Below are 25,728 nucleotides of genomic sequence, written 5' to 3' on the forward strand. Positions count from 1 at the left end.
CTTTTACGAAGACGATTTATTTCTTGAGTGTTAATACCCCATATATCACCTGAAAAGTTAGATTGTGGGAAATTAAACAATCTAATTTCCCACCCTAGTTTGTTTTCTTTTATTTACACAAATAACTAATGATAACATATTGAGTGTAAAAGCTCACTGCTTTTACTAGCAGTGAGCATTTGACATTTGATGTGCACAATTAAATTATCTACGTGTGTACAATGGGCTTCCAGCATTTGTTGAGCAAACCAAGAGAGGTCACTCATAAAGTCTATGTCCTGATGTTGTTTTCATCTGAGGTGATTTCACTTGTCATTTTATTTTAATTCAGGGATTCCAGAGGAATTTCCTTGCTCATAGAGTACGAGAAATGCAAGCATACTTTCATAAGAAGCATTAAGATAAATACATGAGGGAGATTTTTGCACTCTGCCCATGATATAACTTGATGTATTGCTATCATACAAACTTTACTAATTTGAATAAAGAATTACTATTTGGGACTTTGCATTGCGAATAAAAGTAAAAGAAAATAAGAGCTTCATATCCATTGAAGTACTTTTGATGTACAGTGTATGTTATCATGTAACCAGTTGTGGCAGTCATGTTGTGTGCAAGAAGTTCCACAAGGAGCCTTGTGAGTGGAGATGAATGCACTGTTGCCATCAATTTTGCTTAGTATGTGAAATTCCTGGTTTGCTATTTTGTACCTTCCTCATTCTATCTCTGTAATTTTCTCTTAATCTTCCCAAACTTAATGTCTGTACTTCCTGCGAGAAGTACAGACAATTGCATTTTCTCACTTGCAAACCTAAACAGATTTGTCTATATCTTTTGTCCAATGAGTGAGGGAAAATTTCATCAACAGTTCAAGTCCTGACATGCCGAGGCCACATTTTCCCACAGTATGCATATCCCTCTCCAATGCACTGTGCATATATACTCTCTTGGTTCTCATTCCTCCCTTTTTTTGGTTCTTCACTCTATCTTCCTCCACCCTTCTTTTCTCATTCCTAGAACTGATTGCCAAGTAGTTTTCAAATGTAATTTTAGCTAATTTTTACTCGGAGTCATAGAGGCATATAGTACAGAAACAGACCCTTCGGTCCAACCACTCCATGTCGAACGTAATCCTAAACTAAACTAGTCCCATCTGCCTGCTCCTGGCCCATATCCCTCTAAACCTTTCCTATTCATGTATCCATCCAAATGTCTTTAAATGTTGTAATTGTACCCGCATCCACCATTTCCTCAGGAAGTTCATTCCTCACACGAACCACCTTCTGTGTAAACAATTTGCCTCCTATGTCTTTTTAAAATCTCTTTCCTCTCACCTTAAACATTTGCCCTCTGGACTTGAAATTCCCAATCTTGGGGAAAAGACAATTACTATCAACTCTATCTGTACTTCTCATTATTTTATAAACTTCTATCAGGTTACATCTCGACCTCCTCTGCTCCAGTGAAAAAAAGTCCTGGCCTATCCAGTCTTTGTTTATAACTCAAACCTTCCATACCTGGTAAATCTCTCCTGAACCCTCCCCAGTTTGATAACATCTTTCTCACACTCGGCACCCAGATCTGGACACAGTATTCCAGAAGAAGCCTCACCAATGTCCTGTACAACCTCAGCATAACGTCACAATTTTGATACTCAAAAGACTAAGCAATGAAGGCAAGCATGCCAAACACCTTTTTAACCACCCTGTCTATATGTGACACAAACTTTAAAGCATTATGTACTTGCACCCCATGGTCCCTCTGTCCTACAACACAACCCAAGGCCCTACCATTTATTGTATAAGCCCTACCCTTGTTTGTTGTACCAAAATGCAATACCTTGCATTTATTCAGATTGAACTCCATCTGCCACTTTTTGGCCCGTTGACCCATTTGATCAAAACCCTTGGCATTTCTTCCTCTCTCCAGCTTTATTGATCCTTAAGACCACAATCCTTCAGAAGGTGAACACCTATCTCAGACCAGAAATCAAGAAGTTCTCGTTTTTAATTTGACTGCATTGAATTCAATAATAGTACCTGAAATAAATGTGCTTTTACATTGTCAACAGAATTAGTCTTACAAAAATGTATTTTGGCTGCAGTTTCAACTATTTATTAAACATATTGAGTTTCTTGGATCATATTGACACAATCTCAGTTTTAATATAATAAATAATGTCCCATGCCAGGCACATTTGAAGTATTGCAATTAGTTTCTTGGAAATGTTACTTAACGGTTTAAGAATGAGCAGCATTGTGACATTGATGAAGGGGTATAAGAATTATGTAGATTAGATTAGATTCCCTACAGTGTGGAAATAGGCCCTTCAGCCCAACTAGTCCACACCGACACTCCGAAGAGCAACCCACCCAGACCCATTCCCCTACATTTACCCCTGACTAATGCACCTAACACTATGGGCAATTTAGCATGGCCACTTTACCGGACCTGCACATCTTTGGACTGTGGGAGGAAACTGGAGCACCCGGAGGAAACCCACGCAGACACAGGGAGAATGTGCAAACTCTACACAGACAGTCGCCCAAGGCTGGAATCGAACCTGGGACCCTGGTGCTGTGAGGCAGCAGTGCTAACCACTGAGCCACTGAACTGGGAAGATAACATCTTTACCCAGAAAGGAGCAGAATTACAGCCATCATTAAAAGCTAGCATCCATTAGGAATTGAAGAAACAAGAAGATGGCAAATTTCTTAGCTGGTAGAGGTGGGGGTGAAGTGACAGGAGCAGGCTATCTAAGCAGCACAAATCTTTCTGAATTGAACTTTTGGGCTTCATTTCATAAGGTGCCATGAGTATTTCTATATTCTAGAAGCAACTACTAACTAAATTATTGTCCATTCAGTTTGAAGAAAAGTATAAATGATTTTACTCCAGAAAAATGCCCCATCATTTGACAGATTATTTTTGGCATCTTTGTAATTCTGTTTGAAATTTCTGCTAAATTGCATTTCTTGCTCTCTCTCTCTCTCAGTCCTGATTCTTCTTATCTGTCTGTTGATATGAACTACATATCCTCAAATCCAAGTACCACAATGCCCCGATTAAGAGATGATGATCCTCAAACTTGAATAATAGGTGATTATTTGTGAACAACCATGTTCAATTCTACCCATATCCAAGCACCCAAGAAGACTGCTTGCCCATATTTATCAAGATGGCATCCTCCAGTATTGTTCCAGCTAAATGTTCAAATTATCCATTATAGATGCTGCCTCCTCTGGAGTGCTATTGAAGCATGAATCTATTTTGGATAATGTCAAATCATCTCAATCAATATTAAACTCCCTGGCAGGATTAGGACACTATTGTGAATAAAGGATATTGTATTTGATATTCTGAGTTTCCTATGGAAAGATTTATTCAGAGTGTCTTGAGAGGAATAATATGTCTTGCTTTTATTTGGTATTACGTGCTATCCAACTTATATTTCTTGCATGGATGATTCTATTTTCCCTCTGTGGCATTGCGATATTCCTGTGATGTTTGAACAAAATTGACAAATTGAGAACCCTTCTTTTCCCAGGATTGTGTAACCCTGCATACGTCTGTGTGAGTAGGTTGAATGGAGTGCAACGAGAAATGGGGGGTAGGAGTGGATGTTAACTTTAAACTGGCTGAACCCTTCTGATTGAGGTTTCCAAATCACACTCCTAATGGAAGAAAGCTTGTTTCTTAAACAATTGTGCAAGTGTTTTTATTTGTAATGACCAACTTCAGGTTCTGTGTGTAAAACAAGTATTTTCGTTTGCATTGAGGTATTTCCTACTGAACCAGTGCCTTGAACGGATTCAGTTCATGTCAGTCAATATATTAAATAAAATCAGCCTTTTTTTTCTCTTCAAGATCCAATGTTTCATTTGTAATTCATTGCCCGACTGGGTGGTTGTGGGACCTGGGCCCAGACTACTGTGAATGCTGTTTTATAACTGAGTCAGGAAGGATGCGTAATTACCTCGGACAATGTTCAAAATTCTTAGCCTTCAAGAACCCACACCCAAATACTAGTGCACTGTCTGCTGAAGGGTAGTTCATGTTAGCATGGACTTTTACAAGTCATTGTTCACACAGTTTTGCTAAATCAACACATACGTGTCTACTGTTTGGATTATTGTCCAATTCTTACCTCCAACTTTGGAGGACATACTTATCTACTCCATCGTGGTCATGCTGCAATAAAAGCAACCTTTAATGTTAAATTGTGTGTTTCTACAGCAATGCTTTGCAAGCATGAATGTAAAAGCTGACTTTAAACGCTTGTTTGTTGCAGAACCCCCTGGAGAACGCTCCCCACGGCGGAGGAGTATTTCAGGCCCAGGATCATCTGAGAAAGCAAACGGAATGGAGGATTCCACATCCCCATTCAAGGTAACATAGTCTCTAATTAATAGCATTAAATCTTTACTTCCCAATCTGTATTATTTTTCTTCTTCATATACAGAACCTTGCATGTCTAGATTTTGATTGGCATCTCAGTAATTGCAGCCTTGAGAAGACTACTTCTTGTGAGTTGGGTAATTTTAAATTGGAACACTTGTCAGTATTCAGCCCCTCGAGCCTGTACTACCATTTAATGAGACCAGGGCTGACCTGTGGCTGAACTCCATGCACGCGCCTTGAGCTCCACATATCTGCCTTAATGCCTTTACTTTCATGAATAAGCTTTCTTGATTATTTTTTGGAACCATTCATGCATTTTAAAGATTATTGCAGTTGAAGATCAAGTCCATTTGGCTGTTTGGGCATCTAAAACCACCCTGATCTATCCTTTTTTATTCCAAAAAGGTGACTTCACACTGCTACAGTTTTGCCATTCACCCTAGTCTATTAACTATGTTGCAATAACATCAGCAACAATGGACCACATACAAGCCTGTCCTTATGTTTTCATTCAATGTGGAGAACATTTCTGTTTTTGTTTTGCAAAACCAAACTACTCTTTTAGCTGACCTGAAGACAGAGTGAAAAAGGTCCTTTATTGGCCAGCTTATGAAATTGTTGGCTAGTTGTAAATCTACAAAGGGGAAAAGTGATATGGATTGTGTCCTCAAAAATCATCTTGAAAATAGTTTTCAAAGTGCACCATTAATCAAGAGTGAAATTAATGTGTTAAATGATTCAAATGGATATATAGCTATACATGGGTTCACTTCTGACCTTCCGAGTCTTCTACCTTTGTTTCTTGGAAAAGTATAAAGTGGAACTGACAAGTCAGTGAAACTATAATCAGACAGTTATTCAGTAACTCATTGTGAAATGGAAGCCCTGATATTGTACAAGACAAAAATATAACTTCAGTGCCTATTGTCTCCTGAGGCATGTTACAGTTGTGCTACAATTTGGTGCAAGACAGCGTTGGTTAACAATTATTTTGTCATCCTTGAGAGACAACACTATCCTTTCAAATGCATGTGTTCAAATGAAGACACTGCCAATCTTTCAAGATTTCTTGCTTGAGTTTTGGCCATTACTTTGAAGGTGACCAAACTTTGAATAACTAGCATCCTCATCTAATAACCAGTGTTTTAAAAGTCATCGAATTAAGTAGATTTTTGATTTCTGTCTTAGAAATCACACACTTGGCATTCAGTTGGAATTCAGCTAAGCATTGCAAAACTGGCAACTGTGTGTGGCACAACACCTGTATTGCATTCTGAAAGGAGTCATAGAGGAGTCATACAGCATGGAAACAGGCACTTCAGTCCAACTTGTCCAATGCCAACTAGGTTTCCTAAACTGAATTAGTCCCGTTTGCCTCCACTTGGCCCATATCTCTGTAAACTTTTCCTATCCAAGTGTCTTTGAAATGTTGTAATTACACTCACCTCTACCACTTTCTCCAGTAGCTCATTCCATATACACACTACCCTCTGTATGAAAAAGTTGTCCCTCTGGTCTTTTTTAAACCTTCCCCTCTCACCATAAACCTGTGCCCTCTAGTTTTGGACTCCCTTATCGTGGGAAAAGACCTTGGCTATTCATCTTATCTATGCCCCATATGATTTTATAAATCTCTGTAAGGTCACCCCACAGTCTCCTGTGCTCCAGGGTGAAATTGTCAAGCCTATCTAGCCTCTCTCCTTATAACTCAAACCCTCCAGTCTCAGTAACATCTTTGTAAATCCTTTTTACATTCTATCCAGTTTAATAAAATCCTTCCTATCGTAGCATGATCAGAATTGTATGCAGTATTCTCAAAATGTGGCCTTACCAATGTCTTGTACAGCTGTAACATGACCATCCCAACTCCTATACTTAATGATCTAACTGATGAAGGCAAGTGTGCCAAACACCACCTGAGCCATTCTGTCTACCTGTAAGGCAACTTATACCCTTAGGGCTCTCTGTTTGGCAACACTTCTCAGGAACTTATCATTAAGTGTGCAAGTCCTGCCCTTGTTTGTCTTACCAAAGTGCAACATTTATCTAAATTAAAGTCCATCTGCCATTCCTCTGCTTACTGACTAGTTGATCAAGATCACTTTGTTCTTCACTGTCCACTATACCACCAATTTTGTCTGCAAATTTACTGGCCATGCCTCATATATTCTCATCCAAATCATTTGTATAAATGATAAACAACTGTGGACCCAGCACCTATCCTTGCAGCACACCAGTCACAGGCCTCCAGTCTGAAAAACAACTCTGTACCACCACCCTCTGTCTCCTGCCATCAAATCAGTTTTGTATCCAGTTGGCTCGCTCTCCCTGGATCCCATGTGATCTAACCTTGCTAACCAATCTACCCTGCAGGCAGTCTGCCTCTTCCTGATGAAGGGGTTTTGCCCAAAACGTCGATTTTCTGAACTGCTGTGCTTTTCCAGCACCACTCTAATCCAGAAGCTGGTTTCCAGCATCTGCAGTCATTGTTTTTACCCCGTTTAACCAGTCTACCATGCAGAATTCATTGAAGACCTTGCTAAAGTCCATGTAGACAACATCTACTGTACTGCCCTCATCTATCATCTTGGTTACCTCTTTAAAAAAACTCAATATTGATGAGACACAATTTCCCACACACAAAGCTATGCTGACTAGAGTTAGTGGAAGCTTTTATTAGCTTCCAAAAGAATGAGTGGATATGGCACAAGAATATTTTACTATCCTCTGCCAGTTCACAGAACTGTAGATGTCCCTCCCAAAGCTCCACACACCCCCTCTTCATCCAAGATGCTTTTCAAAATCTATCTCTAACCAAGCCAGTAATGTAATTCCCTCTTTGGAACTATGGTGAAAGCAGAAAACATGATATGTTTTCTATTTGCTCTTGAAGATCTATGTGTTTTTTGAAACAGAGCTTGGAATTTGACTTTTTGGCCAGATCTTTCAAACGATTCTCCATTCCTTTCTCCCACAAGTTTATCTAGTATCCCCTTAAATCCATTCTTCATTTTCACTGTGATGGGAAAGTGACACAAAGTGATTGCTCTCATAAAGAGTCAGTACAGGCAGAGCAGGCCAAATGGCCTCCTTTTGTATTGTAACCATGAGTCAAATGAGTTGAAGTCTGAACAGGTAAAACCCAATAAATATTGATGGATTATTTTCCCATTGGGACTGCCCACATGAGCAGGATCCACATGAGCACTCCAGGTACAGCCATTTTTACCTTGATTAGTTATGTATGCACATATTCCCACTTAGCGAGATGGAAGGTTGCTGTCAGCACTTTTCAAAGCAGAATCAACATAAATCATTTTCTTGCACAGAAGAAGAGTATGCTAAGGAAATTTAAGAGAACACTCTTAAAATGGCTCAGTAAACTTCCAGTGTTTAACATTGTTTAGAATGGAATGCAGTACAAAGGGATGGAAGATGGCTGAAAATAGGAATACCAATGATGAGTTGAATAGTTAACTTGCCATTCTGATTTTCTGCTATTTTCCTGAGAAGTTAAGATATTTGCCAGGTCTAGTTGCATGGCTACTCCTAGCACTGCAATTGTCCATTCTTTATCTGGTAACCCTGAACAGAGAATTATGACATTCAATGAAGAGTCCGTCACAGCAGTGCCTGATATTATTTGATGCCAGAACTCTGGCTGCTTGATTCTTTTCATGGTTAAGGTATGTTGAGTTCTAGGGTAGCTGAGATTCCCCTTGGCTGAGATTTGCTAATGTAGCACAAACCCAATTAACTCAGACTTCTAATCTGGTCAGTATTATGTTTGGAAGGTAGATTATAAAGCTCCTTTGTGAATCATTGTTTTTTTAACAGTGGAACTCCTCCCACTATATACCTTGAGTAAAGTATGAATAAAGAATGGTTTAAAATTTGAAAATCTTAATGAAATTAAGTTCTCAATTATTTCAGATACCTGCATTTTTCCTAACAGGGACAGTAAGTAGGCTCTCTGGCAATGCACCAAACATTTCTGTGTGCATGTCTACCCGCATTTTTTCTGCATGCAACCCATCAAATCCCTCATCTGAGTCCCTTGCAGCAGAACCTAACTATGATCTTCTCCTTCGGACAGCTGGCATTCACAGTATCCTTTCCTCTTGCCTAGCTACATCCCGTTATGGTGCCCATGGATTCACCACATCCTAATTCTGCTTCTATACTACCTTGTATAAGTAGCTGATCTCATGTATTATATTGCTAGTTACCCATTAACCGAAGCAGGAGACAATCTGTCTGCCACTGCTGTTTATTTGCAATTTGTAGTAAATGCAAGCTTCAGTCTGCTCAACATTACTCCCCCTCCCACTGGGAGAAATCAAAAATATTTTCTAATCAGCCTCTTCAGAGCTGTTATGAAACATCTCTGAAGGAGGTGGGACTTGAATCCAGTACCTCTGTTTCAGAGAAAAGAAGACTGTCACTGCTCCAGAAGAACCTCAAAGCATTTCCAGTTATTTTAATCAACCTGTTCAGACTTATTATAACACGCATCTGGGGCATGTGGGACTTGAACATGGACTTCCTGGCTTGGAGATAGGGACACTACCACTGTGTCACAAGACCTATTGGCAAGTCAGACATGTTTTTAAAATATCCTAAGTATTGTCACACACTACTAAACAGCTTTTTCTCACCCACTAAATCAACCATGGTACTTTCCATAATATTTGCTTATCAACCTGTTCAAAGACATTCTGGAGAAAGTGAGGACTGCAGATGCTGGAGATCAGAGCTGAAAATGTGTTGCTGGAAAAGCGCAGCAGGTCAGGTAGCATCCAAGGAGCAGGAGAATCGACGTTTCGGGCATAAGCCCTTCTTCAGGAATGCAGTGAGAGAGGGACTCATTGAAATCCTTGTAGAGGGTGGAAGAGAGCTTCTTCAAGGAAGGCATCCTTGCAAGAGGATTCGCAGTAGGTTAAAATCTTCGAGGAGAAAGTGAGGACTGCAGATGCTGGAGATCAGAGCTGAAAATGTGTTGCTGGAAGTCCCTCTCTCACTGCATTCCTGAAGAAGGGCTCATGCCCGAAAAGTAGATTCTCCTGCTCCTTGGATGCTGCCTGATCTGCTGTGCTTTTCCAGCAACACACTTTCAGCTCTGATCTCTAGCATCACTTTCTCCTCGAAGATTTTAACCTACTGCGAATCCTCTTGCAAGGATGAGTGCCATGCCATGCATCCGCATCCATGAACACCAACTAGCCACGAAACGACATGACCAGCTATCCTTAGTCGCCACACATGCAGATGACAAGCAACATGAGTTTGACTGGGACAACACTACTATTATAGGACAAGCCAAATACAGAACAGCCAGGGAACTCCTAGAGGCATGGCACTAATCCACAGATTCAATCAATAAGCACATTGTGACCTGGACCCAATATACCGGCCACTGCAACGGACAGCAGGAACTGACAACCGGAAGCGGCAGATTCAAACCACTACAAATGCCGGAGGAAAGATCACAGAAGCGCTTCACAGGAGGCTCCCAAGGACTGAGGATGTCACCTAGACATGGGATGAAACGTCTGCAACACAAATTCCCAGCTCGGCGAACAGAACCACAACAGAATTATTCTTTTCTAACTTATTAGAAGTGTAGATTTTCTGTCATCCACTAGTGAAGTATACCTCATTTTATTATATCCAGAATGTTGTTCTTGAAGTGTTCTTTGTTAAATAGTTTACAATTCATAATACTATTATTGATTTAAATATTTGAATTGTTACATATATTGTCTTTCTGACACATGTTACAGAATGTAACTTGCAGAAAATATTTAGTTAGATAATTATGCAGAACATGTTTGTTGTGAACACTTCCACCAGATGGAGCAAAAAGCAAGCAGGAAACAGCCTTGTTGCCAACTGACATTACCTGCCCTATCTGCACATGTGCCAGCACCCATTTTATTGGCCATTCTGGCATTTGGATGAGGAGGTGGATTGCTTGTCTTTTTACACCAATGGTAAGAGGGAAGCAACAGGTTGCTGGAACAGGTGCAGCAGTGGCTAGAGCCCTCAGAAATAGTCTCCTGACTCTGAAAAATGCACCTCGTTGGCAGCATGTGGCTGGAAAGAATTGGGCATTAGGACTATCACGCTGAAGGAAACTTGCTCCTTGTCAAATTTGGGCAGGATAAGATCTGTTTCATCAGCATGTCTAGTTTGCCATTATCGATGAACACTGAATTTTTCATCTGAACTGATAAGCACTAATTAATAATTAGTAAGTGCAACAATTGCTATAAACCAATTGCAAACAAAAGTGAACAGCATTATCAGAATTTAAGTTTTTCTGTTTGTGTAGATTCCAAGTAATCAAGTGGAGGTTGCTCTTACAGAGATCTCATAGGCATGGCAATCAACTCTTTCTATACTGGAATCATTTTATGATTTTGTGATTGTTTAAAATCCTTATTTAAACATAGTGGAGATTTCTGGCTGCGACAAATGTACCTATCGCAGCTAAATTGCTTTGACAGGGTTTTGGGTATTACAAATGGCCATTTGGATACGTTTGTGGGGGATTGCTCCTGACTTTGATATTGTTTACTGGTATAAAAGAAATACAGTTCATAGCGCTACAATGCTGTCTAATAAAATATAGCTATTTGTAACCTAATTAAATGTCAATTTGAGCCAATTTGACATTTGAGTAGGTGTTAAAATATGTTTTTTTTTGGGTCAGTAGTATATGAACTAAGCTAATTGTACAAAATGGCTCTTGAAGTGCACAAGTGGATGAAAAAAACTATTGTATCAGGGTGAGGCTGAAGAAATGGGTACCCATGATCTGAGAAACAGCAGTAGCTGTAGGCCATATGACCTGTCATACATATTCCATTGTTCAGTATCATCAGTGAAAGTCAAAATCAACTTTATTTTGCCCACCTATATTTATATTTGTTGATTTCTTTAGTGTACAAATATTTATCCACCATTACAGCAATTATTAATTTTCAGAAGTATTTCATTGGCTGTAAAGTACTTTTACTTCAATCTTGTGTGTTTGTCAACTGAGCATAAACTGAGATTATGACTCCTGCACTCTTTAACCAAGGAAAACAATCTCCGGATTCTGAAGACTGGTTTATGGACCTGAAACGTTAACTCTGCTTTCTCTCTGTAGATGTTGCCAGACCTGCTGAGTTTCTCCAGCAATTTCTGTTGCTGTTGAAAACAACCTCAGCATCCACCTTCTCAAGCTAGTAATAAGAATTTAATATGTTTTGATGAAACCACTTCACTTACAATTCTCTGGAGTTCAGGAGAATGATATTTGATATCTTCACATAAATCAAAGTTGAGGCACTGCTCAAATCTTTCTATCTCTCAACTATTTACAGTTTGCTGGACTGAAAATTGCCTTTTTACACCAAGGGCAGAATTTTCTCTTGTTAGGTTTTGGCTGCTGGCTGAAGGGCTGATGAGAGACCCAGACTGTTTCTTCTAAGGAAGGCCCAATATATCTTCTGTTAATCAACTAATCTGAGGATGCTGGTGTACCTTGCACTGAAATTAGTTTACCAGATTTGATTGTATTGTAAGCCAAAGGTATCTGGAAAGGAGAGTGGGATAGGTTCAAATCAAGGCCAAAAGCTGGCTTGCAGCCTACCCAAGTTAAATACAAAGGACCAAGGACCTTTGATTGAACCCTTTCCTTGGAGAAGCAGTCCACAGTCTTATTTCTGAGAACATTGCATGTTGGTTGGAAGAGGCCTTTAGGTGATTCTTGATTGGTTACTTAAGGTTCTCAAATAGCCAGTGGAGGCAGTGAAGTCAGCCATGGGCCTTTTCACTTAGAACTTAGTTCTGTCACAGACGGAAAGGTGGCAAAGATTAAGTGGGCTTCCACCTCACTAAATAAAATATCTTCCCTGTCTTCCACCTCACTACCTATACTTCTCGAGGACAAAGTTCTGCTTTTCACCAATTTTTTTTTGTCCATCAACCATACCTAATTCTGTGCTCGTATATTATTCCTAATATGAGGAGTCAGAATCTTGTATATTGTGCGTAGTGATTTTCTGATTTACCGAGATCAGTTCTTGTGCAGCATCTTTATCATGTGCCTCCTGATAATCCAAATCTAATACTTGTTGACCCTTGGCAAACCTGGTTAATCAGAACCCTAAACAAACTCTTGCTTTCTCTCTTTCATAAAGCTGACTCTTCCTAAATCATTGTGATTTTCAAAGTGCACTGTTGTCACATCTTTATTTAGGTGTGGAATAGGCTCAAGGGACTGATTACCTCTTTCTGTTCTGTGTGTCTAGGTCTTAGAATGTGCCTAATTACAGTATTTAGTTTTATGGCCAGAATGGAACCAGCATGGCATTATACAACCATACATTGACAAAAATAGATTATGTCCTACTTGCTCTAACATACTGTCATTTTACAACAGCATATCCTCTGCTTTAATGTAAAAACGACTAGGAAATCAGTTTGCACAATTAAACATAAACACGTGCATTCCAGCATTTAGTTCAAATGCATCTGAACACAGATATTCAAACTGCACTGTACGAAAGAGAAAGAATCATGACTTCTTTGGCTGTCGTGATTCAAGCCGAAGTTTTCCTCCGCAATCGACCAAGCGTCTTTTCAAGGGAAGACAGTTGAAATGCACAGTGGTGATGGGGCAGGGGTTCAGTGTCCTTTTGAGCATTTGTTGAACAGAAAATAAGTTCCTGAATTCAAAACAAATTGATTCGTTCTTGATTGGTTACTTAAGGTTCTCAAATTGCCAGTGGAAGCAGTGAGGTCAACCATGGACTTTTTCACTCAGAACTTAGTTCTGTCGCAGACGGAAAGGTGGCAAAGACTAAATCAGATAAAAAACAAAGAGTAGGAATAAATGGGTCATTCTCATGTTGGAAAGCTGTGATTGGTGAAGCACTTGGGGCCCATGTCTTCACAATATATATCAATGATTTGAACATAGTGACCAAGTGTAATATTTCCATATTTGTAGATGAGACGAAGCTAAGGTGTAATGTGTGTTCTGAGGAAGATGTTAATTTTTTTAAAGAAGATTTAGACAGGCTTAGTGCTCAGGCAGGAAACTGACAGGAAGAATGTAAAATGGATAAATGTGAGGTTATCCACTTTGGTAGGAGAAACAAACATACAGGGTATTTCTTAAATGGTAACAGTTGGAAGGTGTAGGCATGTAAACAATACTTCGGTGTCCTTGTCAGTAAGTCACTGAAGATGGTTTGGAGCTTGATTAGACCCACTTGTTTGCTGTATGCAGTTTTGGCCCCCCTCCCCTTAACTCAGAAAGTATATTTTTCCTTGGAGGGAATGCAATGAAGGCTCACCAGATTTATTCCCAGAATGCAGGCCTGAATTCTGAAGTGAGATTGGTAAACTGGGGCTGTAAGCTCTTAAAAATTTGAAGAATGAAAGATAATTTTATTGAAATCTCTAAAATACTTAAAAAGATAGACAGGTTAGATGCAGATAAGATGTTTCCCCTGGTTTGTGAGTCTAGAAATAGGGGGCATAGTTTACAAGTAAGACCGAGATGACATTATTTTTCCCTGAGAGTGGTGAATCTTTGAAATTCTGTACCCAAGAAGCTCCGTCTTTGAGTACATTTGAAATAGAGGTTTATAATTTTTTGATTATCAGTAGCATAACGGGCTATGGAGATGGTGTAGGTAAAAGACATTGAAGTGTTCAATTAGCCAGGATTGTGTTGAATGGTGTGTTTTGAGAAGATTTGTAGCTCAAGTTGAGGTTCTTGATGTAAATTTGCTCGCTGAGCTGGAAGGTTCGTTTTCAGACGTTTCGTCACCATACTGAGTAACGTCATCAGTGAGCGTCCAGTGAAGCACTGGTGGTATGGCCCGCTTTTGTTGAATGTTAGAGCAGGCTCAGTGGGTTGAGTTGAATCGCTTACTCCTTTTCCAATTTTCCTATCATGAACTCAAATGGTTGGAACAAATGTGTATTGAAAAAGCTTGGAACACCTTGTGCATTTCCTTGCGTTGATGGGTAGAATATTATTAGCAGATGTAATAATCAGGCTTGTATATAATATCTTGCAGTTTGGCACACTTTTGGATCAGAGGCTTGCAATTGTTCTCATGAGAAATGTAGCTGTATAAATCTGTGGCTAGTTTGCAACTAATAAATCAGAATGAACTCATTGCTTTGCAGTTAGATTTAATGCACAATCCTGAGCAATTCCTACTATTACTGAGTTCTATCCAAAGGATAGCTGCTTAGCAATTTTCTGATTTACAAGGACTAGTTTTGGGTAAGAAACCTAGCAGTATGAAATCTTTAATTTATTCAGTCAGCCATTTCAATGGGTTAATGTTAAACTTAACAAATTGTTTTGTTTACATATTTTCAGTTCAAACTAAAATATATCAAAGTACTTGCCAGTGTAAATAAATAAAGTGAAACTTGAGAGAAGACACGATGAAGTAGATAGCTGAAGGCATTATACTCCATAAAGAGTCAAACATAGCCATTATGAGAGTGGTGGACTAAGAGATTGTGGAACTGAGTGACAACAGTAAATGAGAAATGACTGCTGTGAAAGGAGCCCAACATTCAAATCTACTAATAATTTATGAACTACAGGCAAAATGTACTCCTGAGTCCTCATCCAAGGAGATACAAAATGTGGTGAAGTGGAGAGATTGAATTTGTTGCACAATCTCATAAAAACTGAACATGCCTGGATGAAATATGTTCGGTAACATTGAGAATCTTGCGCAGTCAATTCTGTGGGCTGTATTTTCATGTACACATCCATAGAGCCCTGAGGGAAATATCAAACAAACAGCCAATGGAAAAGTGTGTTACTAAAAGCAGTGTTTTGTTTCTACTCCCATTGACAATTACAGCACACTTTTATTTTTAAAGAGCTGGGGATTTATATAATTTCTGATCAAAGCATTTAACAGACCTTAGGTGTTCTTAAAAAGCATTTATGTCAATTCAGTTAGGATTAAGTTCCCACACTACGTTAAATCTCTTGCAATGGCCAAACTCTTTGAACTCAGCAAAGAGTTCAAATGGGCTCTGTTGAGTTTGTTTTTTCCCTCCTGTCGGAATCACACTCGGTCAAAAATGGGCAGGACATTTTTATCCAGTTTCTACCCCACATCTTGAGGCTCTGTAAAGTCACGATTGTTTCATGAAAATCCAGACCACATGCTTTTAAAGCATAAGTATCATGGACAAATGTGAAATGAAACTTTATTTTCAGATTGTCCGGTGCTTAACTTTTTTTTCAACATTTGTATTTGTAACACAGATAACACTTTGAGTTCTGATTTAATATTCCCCTTGGGAATAGGATAACTTTTGAATAGGAACAAAGAACCAGGAGTAGGTAATTGAAATCTTGTGTGCACTGGAGTGTGAATAAATATTCTTTGCCATTGGAGGATAATGATGAAGGACAAAGTCGAAGTCACCCCTCCCCTCTCCCCCCCCCCCCCCCCCCCCCCCCCCCCCGCATTCAGGATACTTGCAAGAGAAAGAGCAAGTAAGAATGATACATTTTCCAACAGGAAGAACAAATTGAGTTGAGCCACAGCCGCTTATCTCTTTGGAACCATTTATGAAGCAGAATTTGTCAGGGACTTATACTGTATGGTTAATTTTGAGTCCACTCTATTTCATTTGAATTTGTCCAATTTAAAATTGATCGATAGAGACAAGAGGTCTTGTGATGGTTTATTTAAATTGCTTATAGGATCATGAACTGGCTGCATCATAGAAGGAGGCCCTTTGGCTCATTGTGTCTGTGCCAGCTCGCAACATCAACTCAGTTAATCCAATTTCTCTGCCTTTTCTAGCAATTTTTGTGTCTTTTCATGAGCTTATCCAATTCCTTTCATGAAAGACACGATTAAGCCTGCATCCATCACAGACTTGAGCAGTGCTTTCCAGACCTTTACCATTTGCTAAGCAATGTCATTTTTCCACATGCTGCTTTTTTTTGTCAATCACCTTATGTCAGTGTGCTTTGGTTCTCAACTGTTTCACCTTTCATTGTCGAGATCACTCATTATTTTGAACACCTGTTCCAAACCTCTACTAAAACTTCACGTTTTGTCTTAAGTTCCTTGCTTTGTACTCTATGCCTCCTTTTATAATGTCTTTTCTACATCTTCAGTGATTTATCCACATGTAATCCACTCAGGACTGTACCCTTTAATCAACTTTATTTCTCTTTGTTTGCCTTACCAAAAGGTTTTTATTTGACATTTCTCTGAATTAAATTTTCACTGTCATTTGTCTGTCGATTCCAGCAGTCGATCTAAGCCCTGTTGGCAACTATCATTAAGCTCTTCCTTAATACTTGTCATATAAAAATTATAAAATTGTGGCCTGTTCATCCAGGTCAAGTCTGTATGGGATCACTGTTGTCATTTCAACTAGATGCAGGAAATAAGAGACAGAAAAGTTAAGAAAGAGTATATTTATAATAAAATTAACGCTTTCTCTGAGACATATATTGAGAAGTTTAAATTTATAATTTTTTATGTGTAATTTCTGTGCCCCATATATTGAACATTGCATGGTGTCTGACTATATTTAAACCTTTAGTTACAAATATATGGGCAGATTACTTTTGTTGATAGTCACTAGTTTGTTTGTAATGTTGTTTTCTTAAGGTAGTATGAGAATATTCTTGTTTGCTAACTTTATTTTTCCTTTATCACCAAGTTTATTTGCACTATTTGCAAATATGTTTGTGTAGTCAGATATGGGATTGTTGATTGTGATGACCCTGTTGGCGAACAGCAGACACTGGGCTCATCTTGGCACTTCTTATTTATGTTTGAGGCTTAATGGCAGGCAATCTCAGAACAACAGAATCCAATCCTGTGTTCACTTGATACCTACTTATGTGTTTGCAGACTTTTTTGGGGAAACAGATGAATTCAGTAGAAGTTCAATTCCCTGTTTGATGTTCCATTTCACCAGTTGAGAGAGGAGATGTCAATTACATACATAGAACATAGAACAATACAGCGCAGTACAGGCCCGTTGGCCCTCGATGTTGCGCCGATCCAAGCCCACCTAACCTACACGAACCCACTATCCTCCATATGCCTATCCAATGCCCGTTTAAATGCCCATAAAGAGGGAGAGTCCACCACTGCTACTGGCAGGGATTCCATGAACTCATGACTCGCTGAGTAAAGAATCTACCCCTAACATCTGTCCTATACCTACCACCCCTTAATTTAAAGCTATGCCCCCTCGTAATAGCTGACTCCATACGTGGAAAAAGATTCTCATGGTCAACCCTATCAAAATCCCTAATCATCTTGTACACCTCTATCAAGTCACCCCTAAACCTTCTTTTCTCCAATGAAAACAGCCCCAAGTGCCTCAGCCTTTCCTCATACGATCTTCCTCCCATAACAGGCAACCTCCTCTGCACCCGTTCCAGTGCCTCCATATCCTTCCTATCGTATGGCGACCAAAACTGCACACAATACTCCAGATGCGGCCGCACCAGAGTCTTATACAACTGCAACATGACCTCAGGACTCCGGAACTCAATTCCTCTACCAATAAAAGCCAGTACGCCATATGCCGCCTTCACCGCACTATTTACCTAGATGGCAACTTTCAGAGATCTGTGTAAATGGACACCAAGGTCCCTCTGCTCACCCACACGACCAAATATCTGACCATTAGCCCAGTACCCCATCTTTTTGTTACTCATACCAAAGTGAATCACCTCACACTTACCCACATTGAACTCCATTTGCCACCTTTCTGCCCAGCTCTGCAGCTTATCTATATCCCGCTGTAACGTGACACATCCTTCCTCACTGTCAACAACTCCACCGACTTTCGTATCATCCGCAAACTTGCTCATCCAACCTTCCAGCCCCTCCTCCAGGTCATTTATAAAAATGACAAACAGCAATGGTCCCAAAACAGATCCTTGCAGAAGGCCGCTAGTAACTGCACTCCAAGGTGAACCTTTACCATCAACTACTACCCTCTGTCTTCTTCCAGCCAGCCAATTCCTAATCCAAACCTCCAACTCCCCCTCAATGCCATACTTCCGTATTTTTTGCAGTAGCCTACCATGGGGAACCTTATTAAACGCCTTACTAAAATCCATATACACCACATCTACCGCTTTACCCTCATCCACCTCCTTAGTCACCTTCTCAAAGAATTCAATAAGGTTTGTGAGGCACGACCAGCCCTTCACAAAACCATGCTGACTATCCTTGATCATATTATTCCTATCTAGATGTTCATAAATCCTATCCCTTATAATTCTCTCTAAGACTTTGCCCACAACAGAAGTGAGGCTCACCGGCCTATAGTTACTAGGGTTATCCCTACTCCCCTTCTTGAACAAGGGAACCACATTTGCTATCCTCCAGTCTTCTGGCACTATTCCTGTAGACGACGAAGACATAAAAATCAAGGCCAATGGCTCTGCAATCCTCTCCCTTGCCTCCCAGAGAATCCTAGGATAAATACCATCAGGCCCAGAGGACTTATCTATTTTCACCCTTTCCAGAATTTCCAACACCTCTTCCCTACATACCTCAAAGCCGTCCATTCTAATTAATTGTGACTCAGTATTCACATCAGCAACAATGTCCTGTTCCTGAGTGAATACTGACGAAAAGTATTCATTCAGTGTCTCCCCAATCTCTTCAGCCTCCACACGCAACTTCCTACTACTATCCTTGACTGGACCTATTCCTACCCTAGTCATTCTTTTATTCCTGACATACCTATAGAAAGCCTTTGGGTTTTCCCTAATCCTATCAACTAAGGACTTTTCATGTCCCCTCCTTGCCGCTCTTAGCTCTTCAGATCCTTCCTGGCTACCTTATAACTCTCAATCACCCCAAATGAACCTTCACGCCTCATCTTTACATAGGCCGCCCTCTTCCCTTTAACAAGGGATTCCAATTCCTTATTAAACTACGGCTCCCTCACACGACCCTCTCCTCCCTGCCTGACAGGTACATATTTATCAAGGACACTCAATAGTTGCTCCTTGAACAAGCTCCACATATCAATTGCGCCCTTGCCTTGAAGCCTACTTTTCTAAGCCACGCATCCTAAGTCGTGCCTCACCGCATCATAATTTCCCTGCCCCCAGCTATAACTCTTGCCCTGCAGTGCACACTTATCCTCTCCATCACTAGAGTAAATTGCTGCACAAACAGTGATATTTCAATGGAGAACAATATAAGATAGGGATAAAAGCTGGATTGCTTCTGATCCATCTTGCTCAATTGTTAGATTCACCTTATAGTCAATATGCCAGAATCTGTATAACAATACAATATTGGACATACGTCAGTGTGATTAGTTGCTTTTACGTTTACCTCGATGTGCTTTTAACTCCAATTTTGTCAGCTCTTCTATTATTGACTCAACTCGGTGCAAGCGTTCACAAGTGCCAGTTGTGTTTTGGTACCTTGCTCAGGTGGTAGTTATTTGTTTGGGAACTAAAATGTTGAGTGATACCAGAATATTTGATTATTGACGAAGCCATAACCTGTCAGCCTCCTTATCCTGGAAACCAGTGCCCCAACTGAGGTGAAGTAGGGAGATAGTGGTAATGTCTCTGGACTTGTAATCCAGATACTCAAGCTAATGCTCTGGGACCTGGGTTTGAATCCCACTATAGCAGCTGATGGAATTGAAATTCAGTTCATCAATCAATCAATCTGGAAATAAGTGCCCATTCCAGTAATTGTGTCAATTGTCATAAAAGTTTGTCTGATTCATTCATGTCCTTTGAAGAAAAGAAATCAATGATTAACTTGGATCTGGCCTTCACATGACTCCAGACCAATGGTAATACATTTGTCTTTTGATTACCCTCTGCAAGAATCCAGCAAGCCACTCAATTCAAGAGCAATTAGGAATGGGCAATGAATGCTGGCCTTGTCCATGAAGCTCACATCTCATGAAAATAAATCATCTTAATAAGAAAAACATTGAGCACAGAACTAGGGATGAACCCAGAGTTTCCTGGTCTTTGTGACTTAAATCCACTCTCCAATGTAGAACTATGAACTGGGTCACCCAGGATGAACAATTAAGTGTAGAAAACTTTGGCTTTTATTATTTGAAAATGTTTAAAGTTACACTTGAAACTAAGTATTCTACTGAGATTTGTTTACCAGGCAAGCTGTGCATTCTCTCAAGTTGGAGAGTTTTTCTAAATGTCTTTCTAAAATTACTATAGAAACATGAGAGGCAAATATTTTCGATTAGATTCCCAACAGTGCGGAAACAGGCCATTTGGCCCAACAAGTCCACACCGACCCTCTGAAGAGTAACCCACCCAGACCATTTCCCTCTGACTAATGCACCTGATCTGCACATTGGAAACTGGAGCACCCGGAGAAAATCCATGAAGACAGCAGGACAACCTGAAAACTCCACACAGACTGAGGCTGGAATCGAACCTGGGTCCCTGATGCTGTGAGGTAGCAGTGCTAACCACTGAGCCACCATGCATGAGCATATGAGAGATGGTCTGTGTGAGTGCATGGGTCTGTAGGAGTTTTTGTAAGATTTTGGGACAGGCAACAACACAAAGTGGCTGAGCAGAGGCTGACAGCCCAGTTCATTACCCATGGGGATGGCCTCAACCAGGACCTTTGGGTTCATGTTGCACTGTAGGGGTGACCCCACTACACTACACAACACACACACTCACAGACAGACACACACTCCTACAGACCCATACACTCATGCAGACCCTCTCTCATACACAAGCTCTTTCTCATACGTTCATGCAGAGACTCAACACACACACACCCTGTCACAGATTTCTACCTCTTTACAATCACAGTCACACACACCCACAAATTTATGGGGTGAATTTGTACTTGAAGAATTATGTTTTATTTTGCTAAAAAATTGTGATTAGATTAGATTTCCTACAGTATGGAAACAGGCCCTTCGGCCCCACCAGTCCACACCGACCCTCTGAAAAGTGACTCACCCAGACCCATTCCCCAACTCTATATTTACCCCTGGCTAATGCACCTAACACGATGGGCAATTTAGCATGGTCAGTTCACATAACCTGCACATCTTTGAATTGTGGGAGGAAACCGGAGCACCCGGAGGAAATCCACGCAGAAAGGTGGAGAATGTGCAAACTCCACACTGACATCACCCAAGGCTAGAATCAAACCCAGGTCCCTGGTGCTGTGATGCAGCAGTGCTAACCACTGAGCCACCGTGCCACCCAGAACCCATGTAAGATTCTGCAAATCCCTTTTTTAGATTAGAATCAGTCTGAACATTGGGGCACAGACAGCCTGACAGAGGGCACCTCACACCTTCAATGCATTATCTGGGCCAAGATGGCACCTATTGTTAAAGTTCACTTGAGAATATAACTTTAAGAAAATTCAGGAATTTACACATGAAAGAACTGAAACCAACATGTCCATTCTAAAAGATGAGAGACTTAACAAACAATCCAGGTCATTTTCAAAATATAATTTAATTTACATCACACTATAAACTTGTGCTATAAATTCTGTGTCCTACGATCTTATACTGTACTCCACAACCACCTGAGGAAGGAGCAGCAGTCCGAAAGCTAGTGCTTTCAAATAAACCTGTTGGACTATAATCTGATGTTGTGTGATTTTTAACTATGTTCTCTCCAAGTTGTATGCAATCATTCCAACAAAAGTACTATTGTCTCAAGTCGTTGTTATTTCAACTTCTCTGGGCTTCCAGGTCAAAACTACATAATCGTTGAGAGATTCCCTGGTCAGTTGTGTGATGAATCATGAGATTCACAAGAAGCCACAATTTTATCAAACTTGAGCTGATACTTTTTCTTGGAAGTTGTGAAAATTTATCTTTGTGTGATACAAATATTATGCTGCCAAAAAGTGAAAGACTTGCATTTATACAGCACCCTCCATGTTCTCAGGATATCCCACAATGCTTTTACAGCCAATCAGCAATTTTTGAATTCCTTGTTGGAAGCTACTATTAACACATTATTCAAAATACCTTTAATCAAGGGATCTCCTAATTCCATTATTTAAACTCTGAATTTCTACCATGACATTTATGGTACGTACTTCAGTGTAAATGAATTACTGGATTATCAAGAGCAGACCACTTTATCCCCCGCCCCAAACTGTATGGTGTACAAAACTACACTTTGAAAAAAACCTTCGAGTCAGGAGCAGTGCTTGAAATGCTGCACTTTAATTGTTTCTTTTGCTTTCAATGCATGCCTATGGTCTCTCTCAGCCCAGATGCCTTTTTCCCCGAATTCTAAGTGCAATGAGTAGAACTGTTTATGAATCGACGGGATAAACTGTTGATTGTAAAATTCGAGGCATGTTTCATTTCCACCAGCCATCACAACTCAGACCTATAACAGTGGCTTTAAATCTGTTTTACCTTCATGCCGTTCAACTGCACTTATTTTCTATGTACCTGGGTCAGTCCTGAAATTCTTCCTCAGGACTTGATGGTAGTTGGGTAAATGGTTAACTTGTAATTCAATACTGCTACTGAAGCTACCTTAGCGTTAAGGTGGATCGCAAACATTGTGTTATTCACTTGTCGTCTACATAAGCTTCATTGCCTCAGGAAACATTTGTACTCTCACCCATGTGCTGTGGGTTTTACTCACATTTAAATTCCTAAACAGTTCCTTTCTCCTGTGAATTTCGACGTTTTTAAACTTTTCATTTCTTTTGAAAAGGAAGCTGGATTTTCCTGATGTGCAGATTTTATCTCCATTTATGTCGGGGAAATTAGTCAGGAAGGAATTGGACACCTGGCTCGACCTTAAAAGATCGCGCTGATAGGCTCCAGATGAAAACTACCCGTTGCTAAGGAGGGGTCCTCAGCCGTAGTAATATTCGCATCTGGGAGATTAAAAAAATCGATATTTGTGTGAGTAAGCTTGAAGAACAGAGTTTAGCTCTGGAGAGGGGAGAAGAATAAATAATCTTGTGACCTTCATCCATATAGTCGAAACACTGGAACCTTTTATTTAAGAATCTGCTCATTTTCAGTTGAAAGTCTCGTTTGGAGGTGTAGGATTACCGAGCATGGATATCCCCTAGCGTGGTGCTTTGTTGCTGCTGAGTTGGAGGACAGGTACTTAAATCACGCATTGCACAAATGTACGAGGCTTATCAGCATGAAGTGAATTGCCTGTATTTTTTCCAGTTCAGTTGTTGAGATTATATTGATCTGTAGTATTGCTTTAGATCTTGTATATTTCATTTCACGTTCAGTGAATTTTCAACGGTGTCAACTCTTGGCTTTGTTCACAGAAGGTAAAAAATAAGGTCTTGTCATGAGGCCAGAACAAAAAAAACCCAAAATAGCTGTAACAACTTACTTTCAGATAGGCAAGGGGTGTAATTCTCCTGAAGCTGAATACTTTGTGTTGAATAATTATACTCAAACTTACAATAGGAGTATACCAACAATTAAATGCAGTGTGCAGCAATTTACCGTATTTGTTTCAGAATTGTAAAAAAATATTGGTTTGGTAGCGATATTTGGGAATGGGAAAACCTCTTTAAAATTTACAGTAGTCATTTTCACTGTGGTGAAGAGGCTTTTAAAGTACTGCTTTAACTTGGCATGAAGTTGTTTGACAGAATTAGCCTGTCTGAACAGTAAATGTGCTTAGGAATGTGCGCATCTGCAGGATATCAAATGTTTGCTGGAGGCATTTGGTCATGCAACTTAAATCTCCCTGAGAAGGTCAGACCTGAGTATTTTTAAAATTTAAAACTCTCCTTCTGTGATTGCTTTTTTCACTTCCTCCACCCAACCCCTACACAGTTCATAGAAATGTACAGCACAGAAAGAGACCCTTCAGGCCAACTTGTCCATGCCAACTTGTCAGTGTTATCCCAACCTAATCTAGTCCCACTTGCTAGCAATCGACCCATATCCCTCCAAACCCTTCCTATTCAGAAACCCATCCAGATGCCTTTTAAATGTTACAGTTGTACCAGCGTCCAACACTTCCTCTGGCAGTTCATTCCATACACGCACCACCCTCTGTGTGAGAAGGTTGCCCCTTAGTTCTGTCTTATATCTTTCCCCTCTCACCCTAAACCTATGTCCTCTAGTTCTGGACTCCCCCACCCCAGGGAAAAGACTTTGTCTGTTTATCCTATCCACATCAAGAGTGCAGAGACAGAATATTCCTGTTTGGGTGAAAGGAAAGGCTGGTAGGTGTAGGGAATGCTGGATGACTAGAGAAATTGAAGGTTTGGTTAAGAAACAGAAGGAAGCATATTTCAGCTATAGACAGGATAGATCGAGTGAATCCTTAGAAGAGTATAAAAGCAGTTGGAGTATACTTAAGCGGGAAATCAGGAGGGCAAAATGGGGACATGAGATAGCTTTGGAAAATAGAATTAAGGAGAATTCAAAAGGTTTTTACAAATACATTAAGGACAAAAGGGTAACTAGGGAGAGAATAGGGCCCCTCAAAGATCAGCAAGGCAGCCTATGTGTGGAGCTGCAGGAGATGGGGCAGATACTAAACGAGTATTTTGCATCAGTGCTTACGGTGGAGAAGGACATGGAAGATGGGGCACGTAGGAAAATAGATGGTGACATCTTGAAAAATGTCCATATTACAGATTACTAAGTGGATAGCACGACTACCTCACAGCACCAGGGTCCCAGGTTTGATTCCCAGCCTTGGGTGACTGTCTGTGTGGAGTTTGCACGATTTCCCCATGTCTGCGTGGGTTTCCTCCGGGTGCTCCGGTTTCCTCCCACAGTCCAAAGATGTGCAGGTCAAGTGAATTGGCCATACTAAGTTGCCCATAGTGCTAGGTGCATTAGTCAGAGGGAAATGGGTTACTCTTCGGAGGGTCGGTGTGGACTTGTTGGGTTGAAGGGCCTGTTTCCGCACTGCAGAGAATCTAATCTGAATTCCTGGAAGATCACTGGTGTTCCAGGGAAGGTCTTTGTTCTTGGGGTGGCTCAGTGGTTAGCTCTGCTGCCTCACAGCCCAGGGACCCGGGTTCAATTCCAGCCTCGGGCGACTGCCTGTGTGGAGTTTGCACATTCTCCTGCGTCTGCGTGGGTTTCCTCAGGGAAATATATCACAGTTTCTTTGTTCTCATTGGGTCAAAAACTTGGAACATCTTCAACCAGAAAATGCCATACGAATACATTTAGAACAAGGATTTGACAGGTTTATGAAATCAGCTTCCCTCTACTTTCACAAGGAGAATTAGAAACATACAATAATTGATGGCCATTCCATTCATGAATATCCCAGAAATAACT

At 40.3% G+C, this 25,728-nt stretch overlaps 1 protein-coding gene across 12 annotated transcripts in view; it reads left to right on the plus strand.

The window, feature by feature from the left end:
• Positions 1-25,728, plus strand: part of rasal2 (RAS protein activator like 2) — a 413,768-nt gene that overhangs the window by 272,984 nt on the left and 115,056 nt on the right. For all 12 annotated transcript variants that reach the window (XM_072573467.1, XM_072573469.1, XM_072573463.1 and 9 more), the window contains one exon: positions 4,292-4,389. In XM_072573467.1, coding sequence (XP_072429568.1) covers positions 4,292-4,389 — 98 coding nt within the window. The remainder of the gene's footprint in view (positions 1-4,291; positions 4,390-25,728) is intronic.

This window comes from Chiloscyllium punctatum, chromosome 7 (assembly GCF_047496795.1).
Source record: "Chiloscyllium punctatum isolate Juve2018m chromosome 7, sChiPun1.3, whole genome shotgun sequence".
Classification (NCBI taxonomy): domain Eukaryota; kingdom Metazoa; phylum Chordata; class Chondrichthyes; order Orectolobiformes; family Hemiscylliidae; genus Chiloscyllium; species Chiloscyllium punctatum.